This window comes from Callorhinchus milii, unplaced genomic scaffold, assembly GCF_018977255.1.
Source record: "Callorhinchus milii isolate IMCB2004 unplaced genomic scaffold, IMCB_Cmil_1.0 Scaffold6, whole genome shotgun sequence".
Taxonomy (NCBI): domain Eukaryota; kingdom Metazoa; phylum Chordata; class Chondrichthyes; order Chimaeriformes; family Callorhinchidae; genus Callorhinchus; species Callorhinchus milii.
In genome coordinates this window covers 12,914,178-12,933,548 of record NW_024704747.1, presented here as the reverse complement: position 1 = coordinate 12,933,548, position 19,371 = coordinate 12,914,178, and the positions used below count along the sequence as shown (strand labels likewise).

Sequence of the window (19,371 nt, the reverse complement as noted above, 5' to 3'; positions counted from 1 at the left end):
CCACCCTGTTAATCATTACTATATAGAACCAGAATACGCAGAATAAGAGTACCAAAAGTAATCTGTACCCCCATTTCCACCTCTCCACAACAAGTTGGAAACATGAGTGCAGTAGTGGCCAATCTTCGTGGGCGGCCAACAAAATATTTTTTCTTGATTGAATATTTCTTGATTTATGAAAACTTATTGATTAATTGAACACAGACTTATCTAGACTGTGCGAATGTTTGAGTGGGTTGGCACTTCTTTATGGCCCCGTAGGCCACTTCCGACCCACTGGCCATGGGTTAGCCACTACTGCACTAGTGAATGGATCCCAACCAGTGTTCAATGCCCATTCTTCCTGTATGAGCAATCTCTGAAGGCCCATAATATTGTTCAGACCATTTTGTCTTGAAATTTAAGAAATGATTTTCTTAAAATCATTCTCAATTTGCAATTTGATTTTTTTTTAAATATCCACAGAAAATATCTTTCCGATTAAGACTGAATTTCAAGCATTTTCTACTTTTCAATGCAATCTTTAAATTTTGAGACAAAAGTCAGTGGAATTTGGGGTCATGAATATTGGCAGGTTTGACCTCCAAGTCTGACATCCATGTGTGAGCAGCCTCGCCAGTAATTCATGAGATTTTATGTGGCCACAATTCTTTTTCATTTTCTCTTTATTTTTCTGAATATTATGATTTCAAACTCTGAATGAGTGACTTCACTGAGAGATCTGGCTGGGAATAGTTACCAAGCACGATTTTGTGCAGGGTTTAAATTAACACAAAGCATCTTTTATTGCTATACTTCAGTGGAGAAGGATATTCTCTGTTACTGAAAGGATATAACAGAAAACTGTTTGAAAGTTGATAACATAATTACATTTTGACACAAATTTTTGAAAGAGTAACATTGCAGACTTAATGCCAATCTCTTTCTTTATATTCCTTTGTTGCTAAATTTCAATGCAGTTCACCTCTGCAAATCAATGTTAATGAATCTGTTGCTTTCCTCCTGTTTTAATGCTGCTCTGCATGCAATATCCTCTGGTGGTCGTTCTTTTTGTATAGGAATGGTCCCAAGGGCAGCTGTGCAAGAAGGACCAGATCCTAGGAATGATTGAGATTCTGATGCAATCTCTTTTGGGAGTGGGGGTGATCTTTTGGTCTTTTGGTGGTGGTTTAAACCTTTCCTTGCCTGCAGATTTCAGACCTGACCAAGCGAATGTCTTCTATAGAGAAAATGCTGAGTAGATTGGAGGAGATGACTCCTCATTCTGCAGAGGTAGGGATCATGTTTTAGTTCTTTACAAAACTCTGTAAAAGCTGCAAAGGACCTCAATAACCAGAGACTCCATTGGAGTGAATCAAAGCCATAGGTTTAACGTTTTACATGATGTTGTACATTGGTGTTGTGATAAGTAAGCACACAGAGCGAAGAGAGAAATTATGCCTAGGTCTAGATGTCCTTTTTGTATAAAGCAGAGAACATCGAGAATTTTACAAACTCCGAAATAAAGCTTTAATTTTGGAGCGGGTTTTCTGTAAGTTTTTTAGAAGCTACGTGAAACCGATTTCAAAGTTAAGTCTGAATTCAACAATTGGTCAAAATACTACATAAATAGAGTAATAATAATAATCATCATCCTTTCACATCAGGAGGATGTTTCAAAGAGCTTCACAGATTTACTGTAAAGTGTAGTGATGATGCATTTTGTAAGTGAATAATTCGAGACCCAGTTGGAATTTCTCTCCAGTAGTTCTTTAAGAATCAGGTAGTCAATATTCCTCATGGAACAGTATGTCTCAAAATTTACACAGAACACAACAACAACAAAATTACCTTTCACCTCAGGAGGACGTCCCATAATGCAACAAAAAAATGCAAAAATTGTTAAATTCAATCTTAATTTGGAAGGTGGTGCTTTTAAACAGCAGAAATCCAGCTTTTAGATTGACTGAATTTAAGAATTTTCCATTATTCTGCATAATCGTACATCTTAAGACGCATTGCTAAAACAATCTAAACTAGGTTGAATTCAGGCTATAAATGTCTCGAATGGAAATGATGCTGTTTTTGAGGGGTTCTGACAACCACACTGCTCTGTGCTGTTTGTATTGCGAGGACAGATTTAAAGTACAGAACTTCTGTGCAGAAAAAATTCTGTGAAAAAAAGTATCTGATAAATGTGCTTCTTCACTGAGGCCATTCTTGATGGGTGATGTATTTCTCTTTTGCAACAATTTGTAATATGCAGAACCTCAAAACTTATTGAAATAGATATTCAGATAAAGGTAGGTTTTGTTGATGTAATTCGGAAGCTCTGTTCTTTTAGAAAGCGAGATACTTCACTTTGGGCTTTCACACAAATATGCATGACTGAGTACAGTACCCTTTATGGACAAGTGTTTGTCTGCCTTGATTTTCTCACTGTGCCATTTGCTGATCTAAATAGGTACTTTTATCTAATTCATTATTACAGTTTCGGAAGAGGTTGTTTGTGTAATGGTGCTCACATCAGTACGCACTGCTAATGCAATCCTCAAGTTTTATTTTTTGAGCTTTAGGAGCAAAACACTGAACTTCTGATGACAAACGTCTGACATCCAACAAGGGCTTAAAGCAACTGAAATTTTTGCAGTCACTAAAGGGAGTGGGGAGTTCATAGTAATCTCCAATTCCCAATGTACATTTTAATAATAATAATCCTTGCATTTCTATTAGCACCTTATCACATCTTCAAGCATCTCAAAGCACTTTGCAGAATATAGAGTCATAGAATTATAGAATATTACAGCACAGAAACATTCGGCCCATCATGCCTGTGCCAGCTCTTTGGAAGAGCTGCCCAGTCAGTCCCACACCCCTGCTCTTTCCCCATATACTCGCAATTTTTTCCTATTCAAGTACCTATCCAAATCCCTTTAGAAAGTTATTATTGAATCTGGTTTCACCACCCTTTCAGCAGTGCATTCCAGACCATAACAAAACTCTGTGTAAAAATATTTCTTTATCTCCCCTCTGGTTATGTAGCCAGAGAACCTTTTGAGAACATTATTTTGATCTGTCTCAAAGTATTATTTTGGGTTGCCTTTGTCATTCCCGGATAGCAGTAATTCAGTGTATTAAAAACATAAGCATGGGTATTATCACTCCATGGGTTCTGATGAAGAGTCAATCCCCCTAAAGATGCTGTGCAAATAAAGTACATATACCGTAAACTGAATTGACTGTATATTTTGTAGGTGAACCGCAGCAGCTAATTGCGCACAACAGTGTCCCACAGACATTCGTGGATTGAGTGACCAAATTATTCTTTTTTTTTGAAGGGATTATTACCCCCAGAAAATGATGCGCCAATCAAATAACAACTGTGTTCCTATTTATTTCTATGTAAACAGAGATGTGTGGAGTAAGGAAACTTGCCTAACATTTTGCCCTGCCTGAGAACAAACCCAGGTCCTCTAGCTTGCGAGCTGAGTGCTCTAAACAATACACTCTAGGACTCCATGAGTCTGTAAGATTATTTTGCTTTAACATTGAAGATGGCACAGAATTGAGAAATATTATTAAATTCAGTCTTAATTTGGAAGCCAGTTTCTTTTCAAAGAACTGAGAGAAACTGGCTTCCCAAATAAGATTGAATTTAAGAATATCCGACAATTCTGCACCATTCGTAAATTGTAAAACAAAACAATCGCACAGGCTAGGTGAAACTATGGGACAGATGAGTAAAGTAACCAATCTTGGCCAGGTGCACTTATAATATAAATCCCAGTTACAGTCCTTCTAAAATCATATAAATATCTTCAAGTGAAGACCAAACCATGATGTGGCTCCTCTGAAATCAAAATCCTTTCAGACCTCCTTTCAGATCCTCACACTCGTTTGCAAATATTTTCTTGCCCTGGCACCTCCCTACCTTTCTGCTAATACCCCATTCCATTAACCACCACCTCTGCTCCTTTCAAACCAAATCATTACTGAAAGGATTAACGGTAGATCTTTATTGTTTTGCAGTCACCAAATCTCAAGGGCAGGCATACATCGGTATCTCCAGTTGGCTCTGAGGCATCAGGCGTCTTAACAGATGCAGACATAGAAGAAGAAAAGCTGAAGAAAAAATTGGGCGAGTTAGCTAACAACATCAGTGACAAAGGCCTCTCATCCGAAGAGGAGAATGGAAGGAGGAAAATAGAAAGACAACAAGAATTGAGTTCCTCCAGTGAAGAAATCCAGAATGATGCAGTAAAGGTATTTTGGAGCTTTGAGGGGAAGAAACATTGTCTGTTTTACTTGCAACACAGTAGTTTCAGGTTGACCATCTGTTATATGTGACATGTTGAATATAGTGTTTTTGCTCAATTGGTTTCAGGTCCTTCACTCTATCTGGACCTGTGACCAAAGGATGTCATTGAAATAACTCAATAACTTTCCAAAATCATAGGTTTGGTTCAGTCTCTAGAAATATGAAAACTGGTGCTTTTAGTTCTTCAATATCTATACCAGATTAATTAGATAAAGTTTTTTTTAAACGATTCATCACCTACCAAGTCCCTAGAAAAAGATATTGAAGGGAATAGGATTCAGGCCTTAAAACTGACAAGATCCATAGATGACGTAGATGCACAGAGACTGCCTGTGAGGGCAGCACCACAGGGTAAGACAATCAATTACCCTAAACTGAGACATAGCGATTAGAATAAAATATATTTTTCCAATAGAATACGTGGACCAGAGAACCAGCTGAATACTTAACACTGTGTGCATTAACTGCACCTCGATGAGAACAAGAATTAAGGTTAAAGAGATAAGAAACTGGTGATCAATAATAATCTTTGCATTTGCTATACCACCTTATCATGTTGCCAAAACATCTTAAATCGTTTCACTGCCATGTCCCACAAACAGCATGAAGTGAATGATAATTTTATCTGGGGGATTGTTGGCCAGGACAGCAGAAGAAACTCCCTTCTCTTTTTGAATATTGCGTGGGATGTGAGACACCACCTGAACAGGCAGATGGGGCCCTGGTTTAATATCTTATTCAAAGACAGCATCTCCGACAATCCAGTACTTCAATCCAGTGTTAGCCTCAATCTCAAACTCAAAATCGGAATGATGTAGAACCCACAACCTTTGGAATCAGAGATGAGAGTGCTACAGATGTATAATGGGGGAAGTAAGATGCATTTTAGAATGTAACAACTTAAGTTTGGATTAAGAACTTTCATTAAGTGGATAGTGAAGCAATATGCTGAGGTTGATTAAAATGTCCAGCTCTTGGTTGCTCTCTGATGTTGCTACTCCGTGTTGCCCACGCTTATTGAAGCCAAGCTTTTCTGATGCTCCATTAGTCCATTTCTAAGAGAACAAAGGAAAGTTGTCTCTTTAGCCCACTGATGTGAAATGCCTAGGTTATTTTGTTTCCTAATGCCTCTTTTGGCTCCTATACTCTTAAGCATATTTGATGATAAAGTACAGCATTAGGGAACGAGCATCTCGCTGAATGAATCTGTATGTCTGCTCCCTTTGTTTGCTTATTAAAGCAAGGGTTTGTTGATGCACAACCTTTACTGATCCCTATTCTGATAGTGATATTGCTCGAAGAGATCAGGAAAGGTGGTCGTCGTAAATGAGCAGCATCTCATCTAATGGTGCTAGATTTTGTTCCTCCCTGAAGCTTTCATTGCTAAGTGGCTTCACAAAGCTGAATGCAAAGAGGAAATAAAAGGCTTATTCATTGAAAGCAGCCATCCAAGCAAAAGAGGGAGGGGGAGCTCAACTAGGAGAGAAAAACAAACTGTGTACACCATGGGAAGAGTGAACAAATGTATCAGTCTATCAAAGTCAAAGCTGGAATTAAAATGAAAGGTAGCAGAAAGAGTGTTGCCATACGGTGGTGGAGCAGAAAGGGTCTTGCAGTTAGCACAGTACTTTGTATAACTGTGCCAAGTAGTCCAGTTAGATAGGGATCTACTGACCTCTTTATAATAATTGGCCAAGCTCAACCATTGGGGAGGGGAAGAAGCACTTTCCAGCAAGAAGAGGATTCACTCTTCAACACTTCCTGGTGGTCTAGTTCGGTGCACCATTTGGCCGGTCACTTGGGCAACCTCCAGGACCATAAGAATGGTGATTTGTCAAATATAAAAATGGGCAAGAATACTTCACGTTTAGGAATAACATCACTCAGTAATCCAGATGTGTAATCATTCTTTAACACAAATTGTTTTTTCAGTGGGGAACGGGGTTATTAAATTGTCATTGGTGAATATAAGAATGCCCAATTTGGAAAATGATTTACCTTTACACCCAGTGTCAATATCAAGTGATCTCAAATCAGCTATACCACTCACTGCATGCTAACAGCACAAGTTAGATACACAGTGAAGCTCCCATGACAATTGAGCCATCTTGAAATCCCACAACAACTACAACATAGGGTAATCCTAGCATTCCTGAGTAAACGTCCTCCATACTGTAAGATTCCCCTCCTGCTCACCAAGTCGCATGTGAAACCTTGATTACTGTAATGGTGATGGTTAGGAGCAGTAACAAGCAATGTAAACTGGCTGAAACTCAATCATGTAAGCTGCAAATGGTAAAGCTAAAGGAATTGGTCAGTTATAAAATCTGAACAACAGGCAGGAATTTAAGGTGATCATTTTATTGAGAAATCTAGTAGGACTAACTTGGTTTGAATCTCACTAAGGTGGCATGGAATTCAACTTGTAGAATGTAAGAGACAGGAGCAACCAAGAGATGGAAAGGATCTCTACAGTCTTGAGTCCTAAGAGAGAATGAATTTGATTTTGGGACAGTAGGATTTTGAATTTCAACATGGTGAGGATGAGGAGAGGAGGAAGAACGGGGAAATACAACATATTTATTCTACCCTCTAGGAAGGTGTTTATTACTTTACCTGAACCTTGATTCAACTCCTGCATGTAGCCCTCAGTCTATATAAGCATATTGATTGTGAAAGCAGAGGATAATATGGATGCAATACAATACAAAATTACATTTGTATAGCACTTTTCAAGTCGAGAGGACGTCCCAAGGTGCTACAGTCAGCGATTTGGATCTAAGTGGGTGGGGGTTGTTGGGTAAGGGAGGGTAGGAGGATGGCTGAAGGCATGGTTGAAGAGAAGGGTCTTGAGACATGCCTTGAAGGAGGTAAGGGAGGGAGCGAGGCAAAGAGAATGTAGGTTGACGTTCCAAAGGGTTGAGGCAGAGAGGCTGAAGGCCCGACACCCAGTGGTGGGGCAGGCCGGGCAGGGGACGTGGAGCAGGCCGGAGCCTGCTGAGTGGAGGGAGCGGACACGTTGATAAGGGGTTAGCAGGTCTCCGAGGTACAAAGGGGTAAGACCGAGGAGGGCCTTGAAGGCAAGGATGAGGATTTTGAACTCTATCCTCTGAAGGATAGGGAGCCTGTGGAGCTGTGCAAGGGTGATGGCTCATGGAGCCTGGTGCAGGAGAGGACACCAGTTGCAGAGTTCTGGATAATCTGCAGCTTGTGGAGGGAAGAGGCTCCGGGTAATCACTAAGTCAAGCGGATGGCTGTGGACGTGGGTGGCAGAGTGGAGGGAGAGGTTGCGAGAGGAGATGAGAGAGAAGTCAGTACATATAGAGCAAGAGTGGGTGAAGTGCAGGTTGAAGTCGCCAAAGGTGCCATGTACTCGGTCGGGACTGATGTAGTGGAGTTATTTAGACTCACTTTGAGCCTAACTAAAAGTGAGAGTAGGGCCTCGGAAAACACGCACAACCTAAATAAATCACATCAACGCTGAGTCTTACTGACCCCACCAGACTAATAGCAAGACTTAATTCTGCTGTGAAAGTGTTCATTAATACGAAGGCCACTGAGAGACTCCACTCTTACTACTGACTAATGGCTAATGCAGCCGTTTAAATTCAAGAGTCGTTCAACTCACTGGCTTTTTGTTACCTCTCTCTCAGTGTGCATCTTGCTAACTCTGGCTGTGTGTGTGTGCATGGCATTCACAGCGCTCCTCCGCAGTGGCTCTTTGCGACATCACCACGGAAGCTTTAAGGACCATTAACGTAACCGAGAAAGCGCTGTGTGACCTTGCTGGAGCAGATGGGCTGCGTTATGAAGCTTCCTCAAACCGCAGCTCACACCTTATACTTGGGGAGAAAGGTCCAAGTGCGAGTGAGGCTAAAGATACTGATGAAGCATACAGAAAACTTGAGGAAAATGTAAGAGCACTTCAGCATTCATTCCTATGGCAAGTCTCCTGTGCATGCGGAATTCTAACCTGTCCCATAAAGAGTGAGGGAAGGTCAGGACTGGGAGCCCCCTCTGACATAATGTGTTATGAAGAAGCTATTAAATGGCTAAAAACGCACAAGAAAAATCAGCCAAGGTCCCCTATCCTGGTCACATCCTTGTGATTCTGATAGAAATGAATGATACGGGAGATTGGATCAAATCCACAGATGGAATTAAAGTGAATGGTGGCAGTAAGAGTGTTGGTATCTGGGGGGGGGTTGTGGGGTTGTGGGTTATGAAGGGCTGATCCAGCCCCTCCGGCCCGAGACCATTTCCAACATTGCAACTTGCACTCCGTCCCTCCCTGTTGGACCTCTCCCCGGGGCGGCGGCAGGAGCCGAAGGGTTGGAAGACGCCGTGCGGAGAATAGAAATAACACCAACAGTTGCTGCAGTCTGTCAGGAAGGCAACCGCGTCCTTAGCAACCGCCGGCTCTTGTCACTGCAGATAGTGAACCACATGGCTGATAGGGAGACAGAGAGATTGAGGGGGGTGAGGAGGAGAGAGAAGGGAGGAGAGAGATAGGAGAGAATGTGTGTGTGAGAGAGAGAAAGAAAGGGGGAGTGAGAGAGAGACTATGTGAGACAGGGAGAGAGAATGATTGACAGAAAGGGGGAAAGAGAGAGTGATTGAGAAGGGGGTGGTGGGGGAGGGAGTGAATGAGAAGGAGTGGGGGAGGGAGTGATTGAGAAGGGGGGAGGGGGGAGTGATTGAGAAGGGGTGGGGGGGGAGGGAGTGATTGAGAGAGGGAGAGAGTAGAGACCGAGAGAGCCAGAGAGAGTGTGAGAGGGAGTGTAAGAGGTGTGAGAGAGGGAGTGTGTTTGTGTGAAAGTGAGAGATGAGGGAGAGAGGGGGGAAGATTGAGAGAGGGTGATTGACAGAGGGGCAGGGAAAGAGTGATTGAGAGAGGGAGAGAGTAGAGAATGTTAGAGGGGGGAGAGAGTGTGAATGTGAGTGAGATATGGGAGAGAGGAGAAATTGAGAGAGGGTGAATGATAGAGAGGGGCAATGGAGAGTGTTTGAGGGGGAGAGAAAGAGTGCTTGAGAGAGGGAGAGAGCAGAGAGAGAAATTGAGAGAGGGTGTGAGAGGGGGGAGAGAGTGAGTCAGAGATGAGAAAGAGGAGGAGATTGAGAGGGTGATTGACAAAGGGGGAGACTGAGAGTGACTGAGGGGGGGAGAGAGAGAACATGAGGAAGAAAGTGAGAGAGAACAAAGAGTGAGAGAGCAGAGAGAGGGAGAATTGTGGGCAGTGTTTTGTGGTTCACTGTCAGGACAGACAACCAGAACTTCTCTCGGCCGCCGCAGTGGGGGAACCGAGAACAGACACCGAGTGAAGTTCCGTGCAGTTTCCTCAAAGAAAGCTCCCTCTTTCCTATGTCCTTCATTCCACTCCAGCCCCCCACCCCCCTCCCCACCCTACATCTGCGACTTCCAGACCCAGCCATTCACAGCAAACACCAGCTTGCTTCATATCCCCCAGCCCATCTGCCCCGCTTTCTGGAATTCCATTCCTGGAGTCCCTCCGACTTCCTCCCTCCCCTCTTTCACAGCAAGCCCTAACTCTTTGACCGCTCTTTCGGTCATCTTTGCCCCTCCCCATCCCACCTCCCTCGGTTCTCACCCCCAGCTGAGGTGCTCAACCGGCAGTGTTGAGGTTTTGAGATATCCTTGTAACATGAAAAAGGTACTGTGTAAATGTTGTTTTGTTTCCAGAAAGGAACCAAAATATTGCTTATGCAGCCCGCTGTCCTTTCTCAAGTAGGGAATCCAGCCCACTGCAGCCAAAAGCTTGGACCATGTCTCCAAACTCCAAAAATATGTTAATTACATTCATGTTTTGCACAATACACTTCTGAACTTCCCCCCATAAACTCAGAACTCAGGGATGGTGGACTGTCCTGCCACTTTAGACCAGGAAAGGCACATGCGGACAGTACACCTGTCAAAAGAAAAGGGAGTTCCTTCAGGAGAGGAGGAGGAGGGAAGTAGAAAATCGGTGAAGATCCAAAAAAAAGTAAAATGGAAAGAAACTATGTACTGTAAAAGTCTAAATCTCCTGAAGCACAAAGCTTCCCAGCCATCTGTCCTTAAACTGCCTTTAGAAAGCAGGCCCTTTTGGGTCCATCAGCCAAGCTGGCCTACTGTTACTGTTGCTGTAAGTGGACATCATAAGAGACAGAAGCCCTCAGTGAAACCGAGTCTCGTGTTCCTATAGGTTTATATGGCAGCCGGCACAAATTACAACCTGGAACGACAGCTCCAGGAGCTGGAGGAACGTGCACGAAGCAGAGAAAGCCACACTACGAGTACCACCGACTCTGAGCTCTCGGAACTGGAAGACAAGGTGGCATCAGCGGCCGCACAGGTTCAGCACACAGAGAGCGAGGTACATTGTCTTAGAAATCATTAGAACATCTTCCTACTGTCTTTATGTTGACTTCCTCTCCTCCATCCTGTCGGGCCTCTTTCAATTCATACTTCGGTCCTATCTGTATCATGAACCTTATTCAGGCGTGGATGGACATGTCATCCAACAGTTCTTTTTGTTTTTCCAATTTGCAGTTTTTCAAATTTGCAGCTTATTGGAATTTTTAGTTCAAAAATTGTGAACAATTGAGGCTCTGTCAGGGTTCCAACCTTCAATGTTCCCCTCTTCTGCCCGACAATAAGTAGCATTGTTGCATACTGAAAAAGTGCTCCTACCAGGTATGGGGTATTGGCGGAAGTGTTACTGTTTCTTAAGGTCTGTCTGTGTACTTGTCTTAACATCTCAGGATCACTGGAAGATTGTGAGTTTGAATCCTATTGCATTAGTTCATTTTAGGGGTTATAAATAGATAATATGTAAAACAAATCCTGGGAGTGGGAGGGGGCAATGTGACATGACATAGTCAGTAATCCAAGGCAGTTACAGTGATCTTTAAAGTTAGTTCATTTGTTCTTTGAAACATCACTACGGTTTTGTGCTCCAGGTGTCTGACATTGAAAACCGAATTGCAGCTCTGAGAGCTGCCGGAGTGAGTGTTTCATCTGAGGAGAAGCCCAAAAGGAAACAAGATGGACAGGTCTGTGTGTGAGTTCATGTGAATGTGTGCATATACATCATTGCTGTTACTGAGTGGTGGATTTACCCAAAGCTTATATCTGTAGGTGTCTGCATATTAAAGATAAAGCTACAGTGGTAGTGGATGTGCTAGCATCTTGCCCTTTAATGTCCCAAATATGGTCTAGCATAGTTTGTAATTGCTCATGACTCATCCAGATATCTAAACCCATTATTTAATACACTGATCTCCAACAACCCTGTGCCAATACATGGCTGCAGTCCATCCCTGGGATCTGCAAATCATTTCTTTAAACCTTACCTAAGTAGCTTACTCCATGGGTCTGTGAGATGCTGTGCACCACTAGCAGCACTATTATGATCGGCTGCAAAGCAGTTCCCTGTGGACAACACATTAACCTGGAGTCCAACAACCCACTGAGATCAAAGAGATTATTCAGTATCCTCTGATCCTTCACCAATGATTTTGTCCAAGTGTTTGACATTCTCATGACATGTTGGCATATTAATGTTTCTGTTTTGAAGGTTGGTCTGTTTGTTGAAATGTATCTGGCCAATTAACTTTCCTCAGTTGGTAAGTGATTCCTTTACACCATTCACATACGGAAAGATCTAACCAACGTCAGTGATGCTGGAACAGTTAAACTTTCATTCCTAGACCACCTCAGAACATGGAATGCTGTGTCAAAAGTGGCTTATGAAGTAAAGATCAAAAGAACATTTGAATGGGAATTGTTTAAGTATTTGTAGAAAAGTTATAAAGACACTTCTAGGAAAAAATCAAGGAATTAGGATTACGGTCTATAGGCCATCAATTTTCTAATATTAGCATTTGTGTTCAAATTTAAGATTGTGGAAAGTTATGGAAAATTCCTAAATTCAGTCTTCAATTGGAAGCCAATTTTCCACAGTTCTTAAAACAAACTAGCTTCCAAATGAAAACTGAATTTAAGAATTGTCTACAACCCTGCATATTCTTAAACTTTTAGGACACAATGCTCTTGCAGACTAATAGTAGAACTTTGGACTTCATCTCCAAGCAAGCTTCCAAACAGAGGCTTGAAGGGCTAAATGACCTCCTTCTGTAGTGTATTTTTTATGAATCTGTACCTCTGGTGGTAATTGTAATTTAGGGGGTGCTGGCAAACTTCACCTTTATGTGTTATGACGTTAAGAGGCTATCTGCCAACTTTGTTATCTTTACTTCTCATAAATCAATACAGTTATAATAATCATCATTTGGCGAAGCATCTTTCTTGTCAGAAGGACATGGCAAAGTTCTTCAAACAATACACTGCAAAATGAAGTGACTGTGTATTTTGTGGGCGAACACGGCAGCCATATTGCACACAGTAATGACTCACAAACAGCCATTAAGTGAATGACCAATTTTATTTGGGAGATTGTTGGAAACCTCCCTTCTCTAAGGACGTTGTTAAGTTGGTACATTGCTAAACAGTACAAGTCTGTACTGTATTCAAAACAGACAAATTGTTCAATCTTATTATGTACTTAAAAATAATGGTCAGTATAATTTCACAGCAAATTCCTATGTCAAGATCTCATGCTGAACAGTTTCCAAAGGAAGGGTAGGAGAAAATAATTCTTTACACAGCAGCATCAGTAGATGGAAGAGGTTACAAGCAAGGGTGGTTGAGATTAAGACACTTGACTCGTTGAGGAAATTTTCTCTGTCCTGTGATGGGAAGAAGGTAGGATTAGTATGCCAGAAGGATGAGTTCAAACATAGAGCCGGAATTAATAGGGATGTTTAAGGTACTAAATATATTTAGGATATGGTGAAAGGATGGGACATTAGGATTAAAAGATTTGCCAAAATCTAATAAACTGGTCTAAGAGATTTGACAGACTGAATGCCTACTTTTTGTTTCTGCATTCCAATATTCCTAAATGGGCCGAATGGCCTTCTTTATCCACAACCTGACTTGATTTTAAATAGAGACATTTTTGATCTTATCTTAACCTTTGAAAATTGTGTTGCAGACAAAATCTATTATTTTGTGCAAAATTTGCCACAAAGGAACGATCCATCATCTTAGTGTTAAAGAACAATGTTTTTCCCAACAGTTTTTTCAAATAATGCTCCTTTCTATTGCAGGCAGCAGCATTGCAGCAGCCCATTCGAAGAAAGGTCTCAAATTCATCTGCAAGTAAGAATCATTTGAGATGAATGCTTTGTTTGGGATACGTAATGAAAGCTTCCCCGAGTTTATTTGGTAAACACACTATCCCGGGTGGACATGAACCAGTTTCTGTCTTTACTAAGTTGTGGGGTAGAAGCTGGCTCATATCCGTCTCCAGCAGGGGTAAATCAGCCAGGAATCCCACTCCCCGTTACTCCAAATCCAGGGCACTATGTTTTTGTTTATCTGAGAGGACTTGCCGAGGGGAAAGGGGGACAATTCTACAGCATTAATAAATCTATTTGATAAACTCACAGTTGCCATTTAATTAACATTTTTGTTCACACAGCCAACAATGATGCATTTGATCGAAATTCGCAGTACAAAGGATCGCTGACCCAGCGAAATCCCAGCAACAAAAGGAGGTTGGACCATGTTTTTGCGGTACGATGGCACTCTTTTTGCTGCTTTTTCCTCCTTTCTCAGACACTGACTCTCACTTGCGTACTGTTCTATAGACACCCTTACCAACCCAAGTGAACATTTTTCAGTGAGTGTGAGTATCTAGGGCCAATCCTGCCCTCATCTGATATCTAGAAGTGAATTTTTTCTCAGGTTTTTGGATACACTCTGCAGCGATCTGTGTGTTTTTAGCTGATCTCACCTGGGGCAGGAGAACTGACTTGGATATTTCTAAACCAGGAAGGGGGAAATGTCCCTGGGTTTCTGTTACCAATTACAATCCAGCAAACCTTGTGAAAGGAATCTTCTTCACCAAATGTGGATGGTGAAGCCAGAATAAGGCTCTGCTCCACTCCCTCGATCAAATAGCTTGCCAACACTTACTATCCAGGTTCACCAAAAAAGGATGGTCACTTGGGAAAGGTATTGGAGGCTGCTGGTGACCAAAGGACATACTCAACTTGAGATGACGATTTCTAGAAGAGAGGGAGAAAAAAGCTAGATAAATTGGATAAGTCCAAACCATAGAATTATACAGCACAGAAGGAGGCCATTCAGCTCATCATGTCTGCCGGCTCTTTGAAAAGAGCTATCCAAATCAATCCCACTCCCTTGCTCTTACCCCATAGCCCTGCAAATGTCCTCCCCAAATAATTACCTACTTCTCTCTTAAAAGTTGTTATCGAATCGGCTTCCACTACCCTTTTAGGCAATGCATTCTAGATCCAAACAACTCGCTGTGTGAAAAAATTTCTCCTCACCTCTGTTTCTTTTAATAACTATTTTAAATTGGTTGTCCTCGGGTTACCGACCCACCCGCCAGTGGAAATAGTTTCTCCTTCTTCACCCTATTGAATTCCCTCATAATTTTGAAAACCTCTGCTACGTCTCTTCTTAACCTCCTCTGCTCCAAGGAGCATAATCCTAGCTTCCCTAGTCTCTCCTGATACCACAGTTTCAAACCCAATGTGAAGGTATCTGAACAGAAGAGGACTGCATTATTCACAATAGTGCAGAATTCATCAAGGTTCAATCTGCTCTGTAGCTAGCATAAAAATAGCTAGCGGGAGAGGAAAAAGGCCACTTTAGCCTCTTGAGGCATTGTTTGTAGAAGTAATTCTTAAGTTTTACATAAGCAGAATGCAGATAGATAAGGGAGTGATTGAAACCAAGTCAGATCTGGCATTCGTGAGTATTAGAGTAATTAAAATTAGAATCAGAAATGCTGAATTGCACATAGGAGGATGTGCCTGGGAAGATAGGTATAGCGGCACTGGTGAATATTTGAACATTGAGAAAATTCAGAATTCAACTTATTCACAGATTGTCCCCATGTTATTGACAGTACTGTATGAAGAGTCACACAAAAACTCAAAATGTCTTTTATCTTGTGGAGGCTAATTGGCTTGTTGAGATTTCCAGCAGCTTTTGTTTACAGAATTCCTCTTTCATTTCTAATGACTCTATGTGTAATTGTCCAGCGCCTTGGGATGTCCTCCTGACATGAAAGGCGCTATACAAATGTAATTTTGTTGTTGTTCATAATACGCTTTTTCCTTTAAAATAAACAGAAACCGGTCATGTCCATGCGAACTATAGAGACAGAGAGAGAGAAGAAGAAGAAACCCGTCTTATAAAACTCGCCTCCTGAAATTGGAAAAAAGTTGCATTTCAGAAAAGCGCTCAGCTTGTTAAATCATATTAAAGAACGTCTTAAAAGCACCTTAAAGTTAATCCTTGTATTTGATATCTTGCCTTATCACATCTTCGAATGTCTCAAATCGCTTCACAGAATATACTATAAAGTAAATTGTCTGTATATTTGTGGGTGAAACACGGCAGCCAACAATTGTGCACAGCAGTGTCCCACAAACAGTCGTGGATTAAGTAGCCAAATTATTATTATTTTAAAAAATATTTAGCGTATTTATTCTGAATTTGGCTGTTTACTTTTTACAATTTACTCTCCCCACAACACAATTAAAACTTTCACCTCCAATTAAGCTCCCTTCTCCACCCCCACCCCCATCCCACAACTCCAAAGCCAATCCAATTTTGGTTGAAAGATACAATTTGCACAAAGAAGTAAAACTGCTCAAAAGGTTCCTCTTAAAAAAAAAAGTTTTATAACAGCAACATACACACAAACATGGTTTACTTAACTTGTGTTAAACATCTATTGTAGCTTGTGTGTGTATATATATAAAATATATTATTGGAGATAATCTTGGAGGCCAAGCACAATACCAGGCTCCTCTTCTTCACCACCAACCAACTCCTCTGCCCACCTTCTCACACCTCGCCCATCCTCTCCTCCAACTTCAACTGTGAGGAAATGCTGGACTTCCTCAAGACCAAAATCAAGGGGATTTCCTCAGCCTCCTCTGCCATTTCAACTGCCAACCCCTCCTCACCTCCCTCTCACATTCTAGCCCCTACCATCCATTCCTCCACACCTTCAAATATGTCTCCCCCCTCATCTCTCAACATATGAAAAACCACCACCTGCTCACTCGACCGCATGCCTACCCCACTCTTTAACTCCCAGCTCCACCTCCTTGCCCCTGTACTCACAGACATCATCAACCTGTACACTGGCACCATTCCCACTCCTTAAAAATAGCCATCATCACCCCTATTCTCAAAAAACTTTCCTTGGACCCATCACTGCTCTCAAATTACTGTCCCATCTCCAACTTTCCTTTCCAAGGTCCTGGAATGAGTCATTGTTTCCTAGCTATGCTCCATCCCCCAGAGGATGGAGTTCAAAATCCTTGTCCTCGCCTTCAAGGCCTCAATGGCCTTGCTCCTTCCTACTTCTGTGACCTGCTAACCCCATATCAATCTCTCTGCTCCCTCCGCTCAGCAGGTAGTGGCCTGCACCACCTCTCCTGTCTGACTCGCCCCATCATCGGCGGTCGGGCCTTCAGCCTCTCTTCCGCCCACCCTTTGGAACTCCATCCCACAGTCCCTCACCTTGCTCCCTCCCTTGCCTCCTTCAAGGCACGTCTCAAGATCCTCCCCTTCAACCGTGCCTTTGGGCACTCTCCTACCCTCCCTGCCCTCCATCCTCTCTGATCCCAAACCCCTTGCTCAGGTCCAAATCCCTGACTGCTGACATGAAAGGTGCTATACAAATGTAATTTTGTATTGTATTGTAATACATTTTTTAAAAAGGGTGAGACAGACCTCCAAACACTTGAACTTTAAATGACTTTTTCATCCCATTCCACTTTAAGTCCATTCCAGAACACAGCAGCGAGTTGCTTCAAAAAGTAGACACATGGGTTATTCCATCCACCACACACAACCCTTCAATGCCCCTTTCCATGCCACCTGTCCTGAGCACGTCAGCTAAATGGCCAATATTCCCATATGAGTCTTTGACTGGGTATTGGAAAGGCAGTCAAGCCAGCCCTGATTAGTGCTGATCAGATACTCACACAGAAGCATCTTACCTAATAGCCCCCCCACCACGTACACACACACAGATGCTCTGACCCCAATTTGAGTGGGAGAAGAAAGAAGAGAAAGATCTTCATTTTCAATGGACACAGATAGTTTTCAGTTAGATTTTTTAGAGAAAGCTATTTCAACCCCTTGGCCATCAATTTTTTTAAAAACAAAAGTAGGATCATTGATCTTTTATAATCAAAATACACGCACTTCTCTTACCATGTCCCATCAGCACCATGCACAAATCCAGAATCCAATCTTATGACAAAAGGTTTTAACTCAATTCCTAGAAAAGCTGGCTGATTACACTTTGACTGAATTGGTCACAACAGGTGGACCTGCATCACTGAGACTCTGGTTTAAATGCTATCTAAAGCATCTCAGCTGGAAGATACCTGGAGATTGTTTTTCATTTCTCATGAAGGGTTGCTGAAACAGCACAGACTCTGTCCCACAAACAACAACAACAAAATTACAGTTGTATAGCGCCTTTCACGTTGGGAGGACATCCCAAGACACTGGACAGACAGAGTTACAGACCCGAGCTGGGGGTCAGGGTTGGGTAAGGTGGGGAAGCGGGGAGATCAAAAGCACGGTCAAACAGGAGGGTCTTGAGATGGGTCTTGAAGTTGGCAAGGGAGGGGCTGAGGTGGAGGGACTGTGGGATGGAGAGTAGGGGCAGAGTGGCAGAATGTCCGCCCACCGATAGTGGGGTGAGTGAGGCGGGGGATGTGAAGCAGGCCGGAGCCCGCTGAGTGGAGTAAGCGACCAGGATGATAGGGAGGTCGCAGAGGTTAGGGGGAGCAAGACCATGGAGAGCTCTGAAGGTGAGGACCAGGATCTTGGTCTATCCTCTGTGTGATGGGAAACCAGTGGAGATGGGCAAGGATGGGGGTGATAGGGTCACAGAGCCTATGCGGGAGAGGACACGGACTGCAGAGTTCTGGAGATCTGCAGCCTGTGGAGGGAGGAGTTGGGGAGGCTGATAAGCAATGAGTTTGCATAGTCGAGCCTCGATGTAATGAAAGCATGTATGAGGGTTTTGGCAGCCTGCGGTGTGAGACAATGTCGGAGCCGGGTGACGTTGCGGAAGTGGGGGAAGGCAGAGCGGGTCATGGCGCAGATGTAGAGTAGAAAGAAAAATATGCCTTTATGTGGCTTTGATATCTGCAAGCACACTGCGAGAGTGAGGTAAGGATGTGGAAGGAAGAGTGGTGACCACCTCACTCTGTTATACCATCCAATACCCACATGAAAAATGAGCTTATGCAAACTGGAAAAAATATACCAACAGGAGGATAGAACCTGGAATTGGATGTTGTTAAGATCTTTTCAGTATAGAACCCAGCAGAGCTTGGCCATACCTAAGTGAGGATGGAACAGAGCGGGAATTCTGTGCAGGAATTTGATGAGTGGGAATTTGGTGCAGAGGGGGAAAGTGGTGCATCAATATAAAATATATAATATTTATATTAAAATAAAATAAAACATGTCTGGGAATATAGCAGGGCAGTTGGGACCCATTGCATGCACAATGTGTGCCACGTGGGAACTCCAGTTGCTTTGTGTGCCTTGGACAAACGTGTAGGAAGTGCCTCCAGCTGCTCGTGCTTTAGGTTCTGAGCTCAAGGAGAGGCTGGAGTCACTACATAGTATACAGGAGGCTGAAGAATTCATGGATCAAACATTTCAGGAGGTAGTTACCCCACAGCCACAAAGGCTTCAGAAGGAGAGCGAGTGGGTGACCACCCGGCATGGTAGGAAGAGGGGACAGGTAGAGCAGAAATCCCCTGAGAGTGTGGCACTCACAAACCGGTTCTCTGTACTGAATACTGGTGAGAGTGATAACACCTCTAGGGAGGGGAATCAAAAGCAAATGGATGCACAGGAGGAGACAGGGAAGGGTATCAATGGAATTATCATTGGAAAGGAGTAGAACAGGCGTTTCTGCAACCAAAGA

At 42.7% G+C, this 19,371-nt stretch overlaps 1 protein-coding gene across 1 annotated transcript in view; it reads left to right on the top strand.

The window, feature by feature from the left end:
• The window catches only part of LOC103186699 (melanophilin), a 59,375-nt gene extending 43,712 nt beyond the window's left edge, over positions 1 to 15,663 (top strand). Inside the window, exons 10-17 of the mRNA XM_007905884.1 lie at positions 1,192 to 1,272; positions 4,009 to 4,242; positions 7,999 to 8,211; positions 10,501 to 10,671; positions 11,258 to 11,350; positions 13,469 to 13,520; positions 13,843 to 13,937; positions 15,527 to 15,663. Coding sequence (XP_007904075.1) covers positions 1,192 to 1,272; positions 4,009 to 4,242; positions 7,999 to 8,211; positions 10,501 to 10,671; positions 11,258 to 11,350; positions 13,469 to 13,520; positions 13,843 to 13,937; positions 15,527 to 15,592 — 1,005 coding nt within the window. The 3' untranslated portion in view covers positions 15,593 to 15,663. The remainder of the gene's footprint in view (positions 1 to 1,191; positions 1,273 to 4,008; positions 4,243 to 7,998; positions 8,212 to 10,500; positions 10,672 to 11,257; positions 11,351 to 13,468; positions 13,521 to 13,842; positions 13,938 to 15,526) is intronic.
• Positions 15,664 to 19,371: the final 3,708 nt, after the last annotated feature.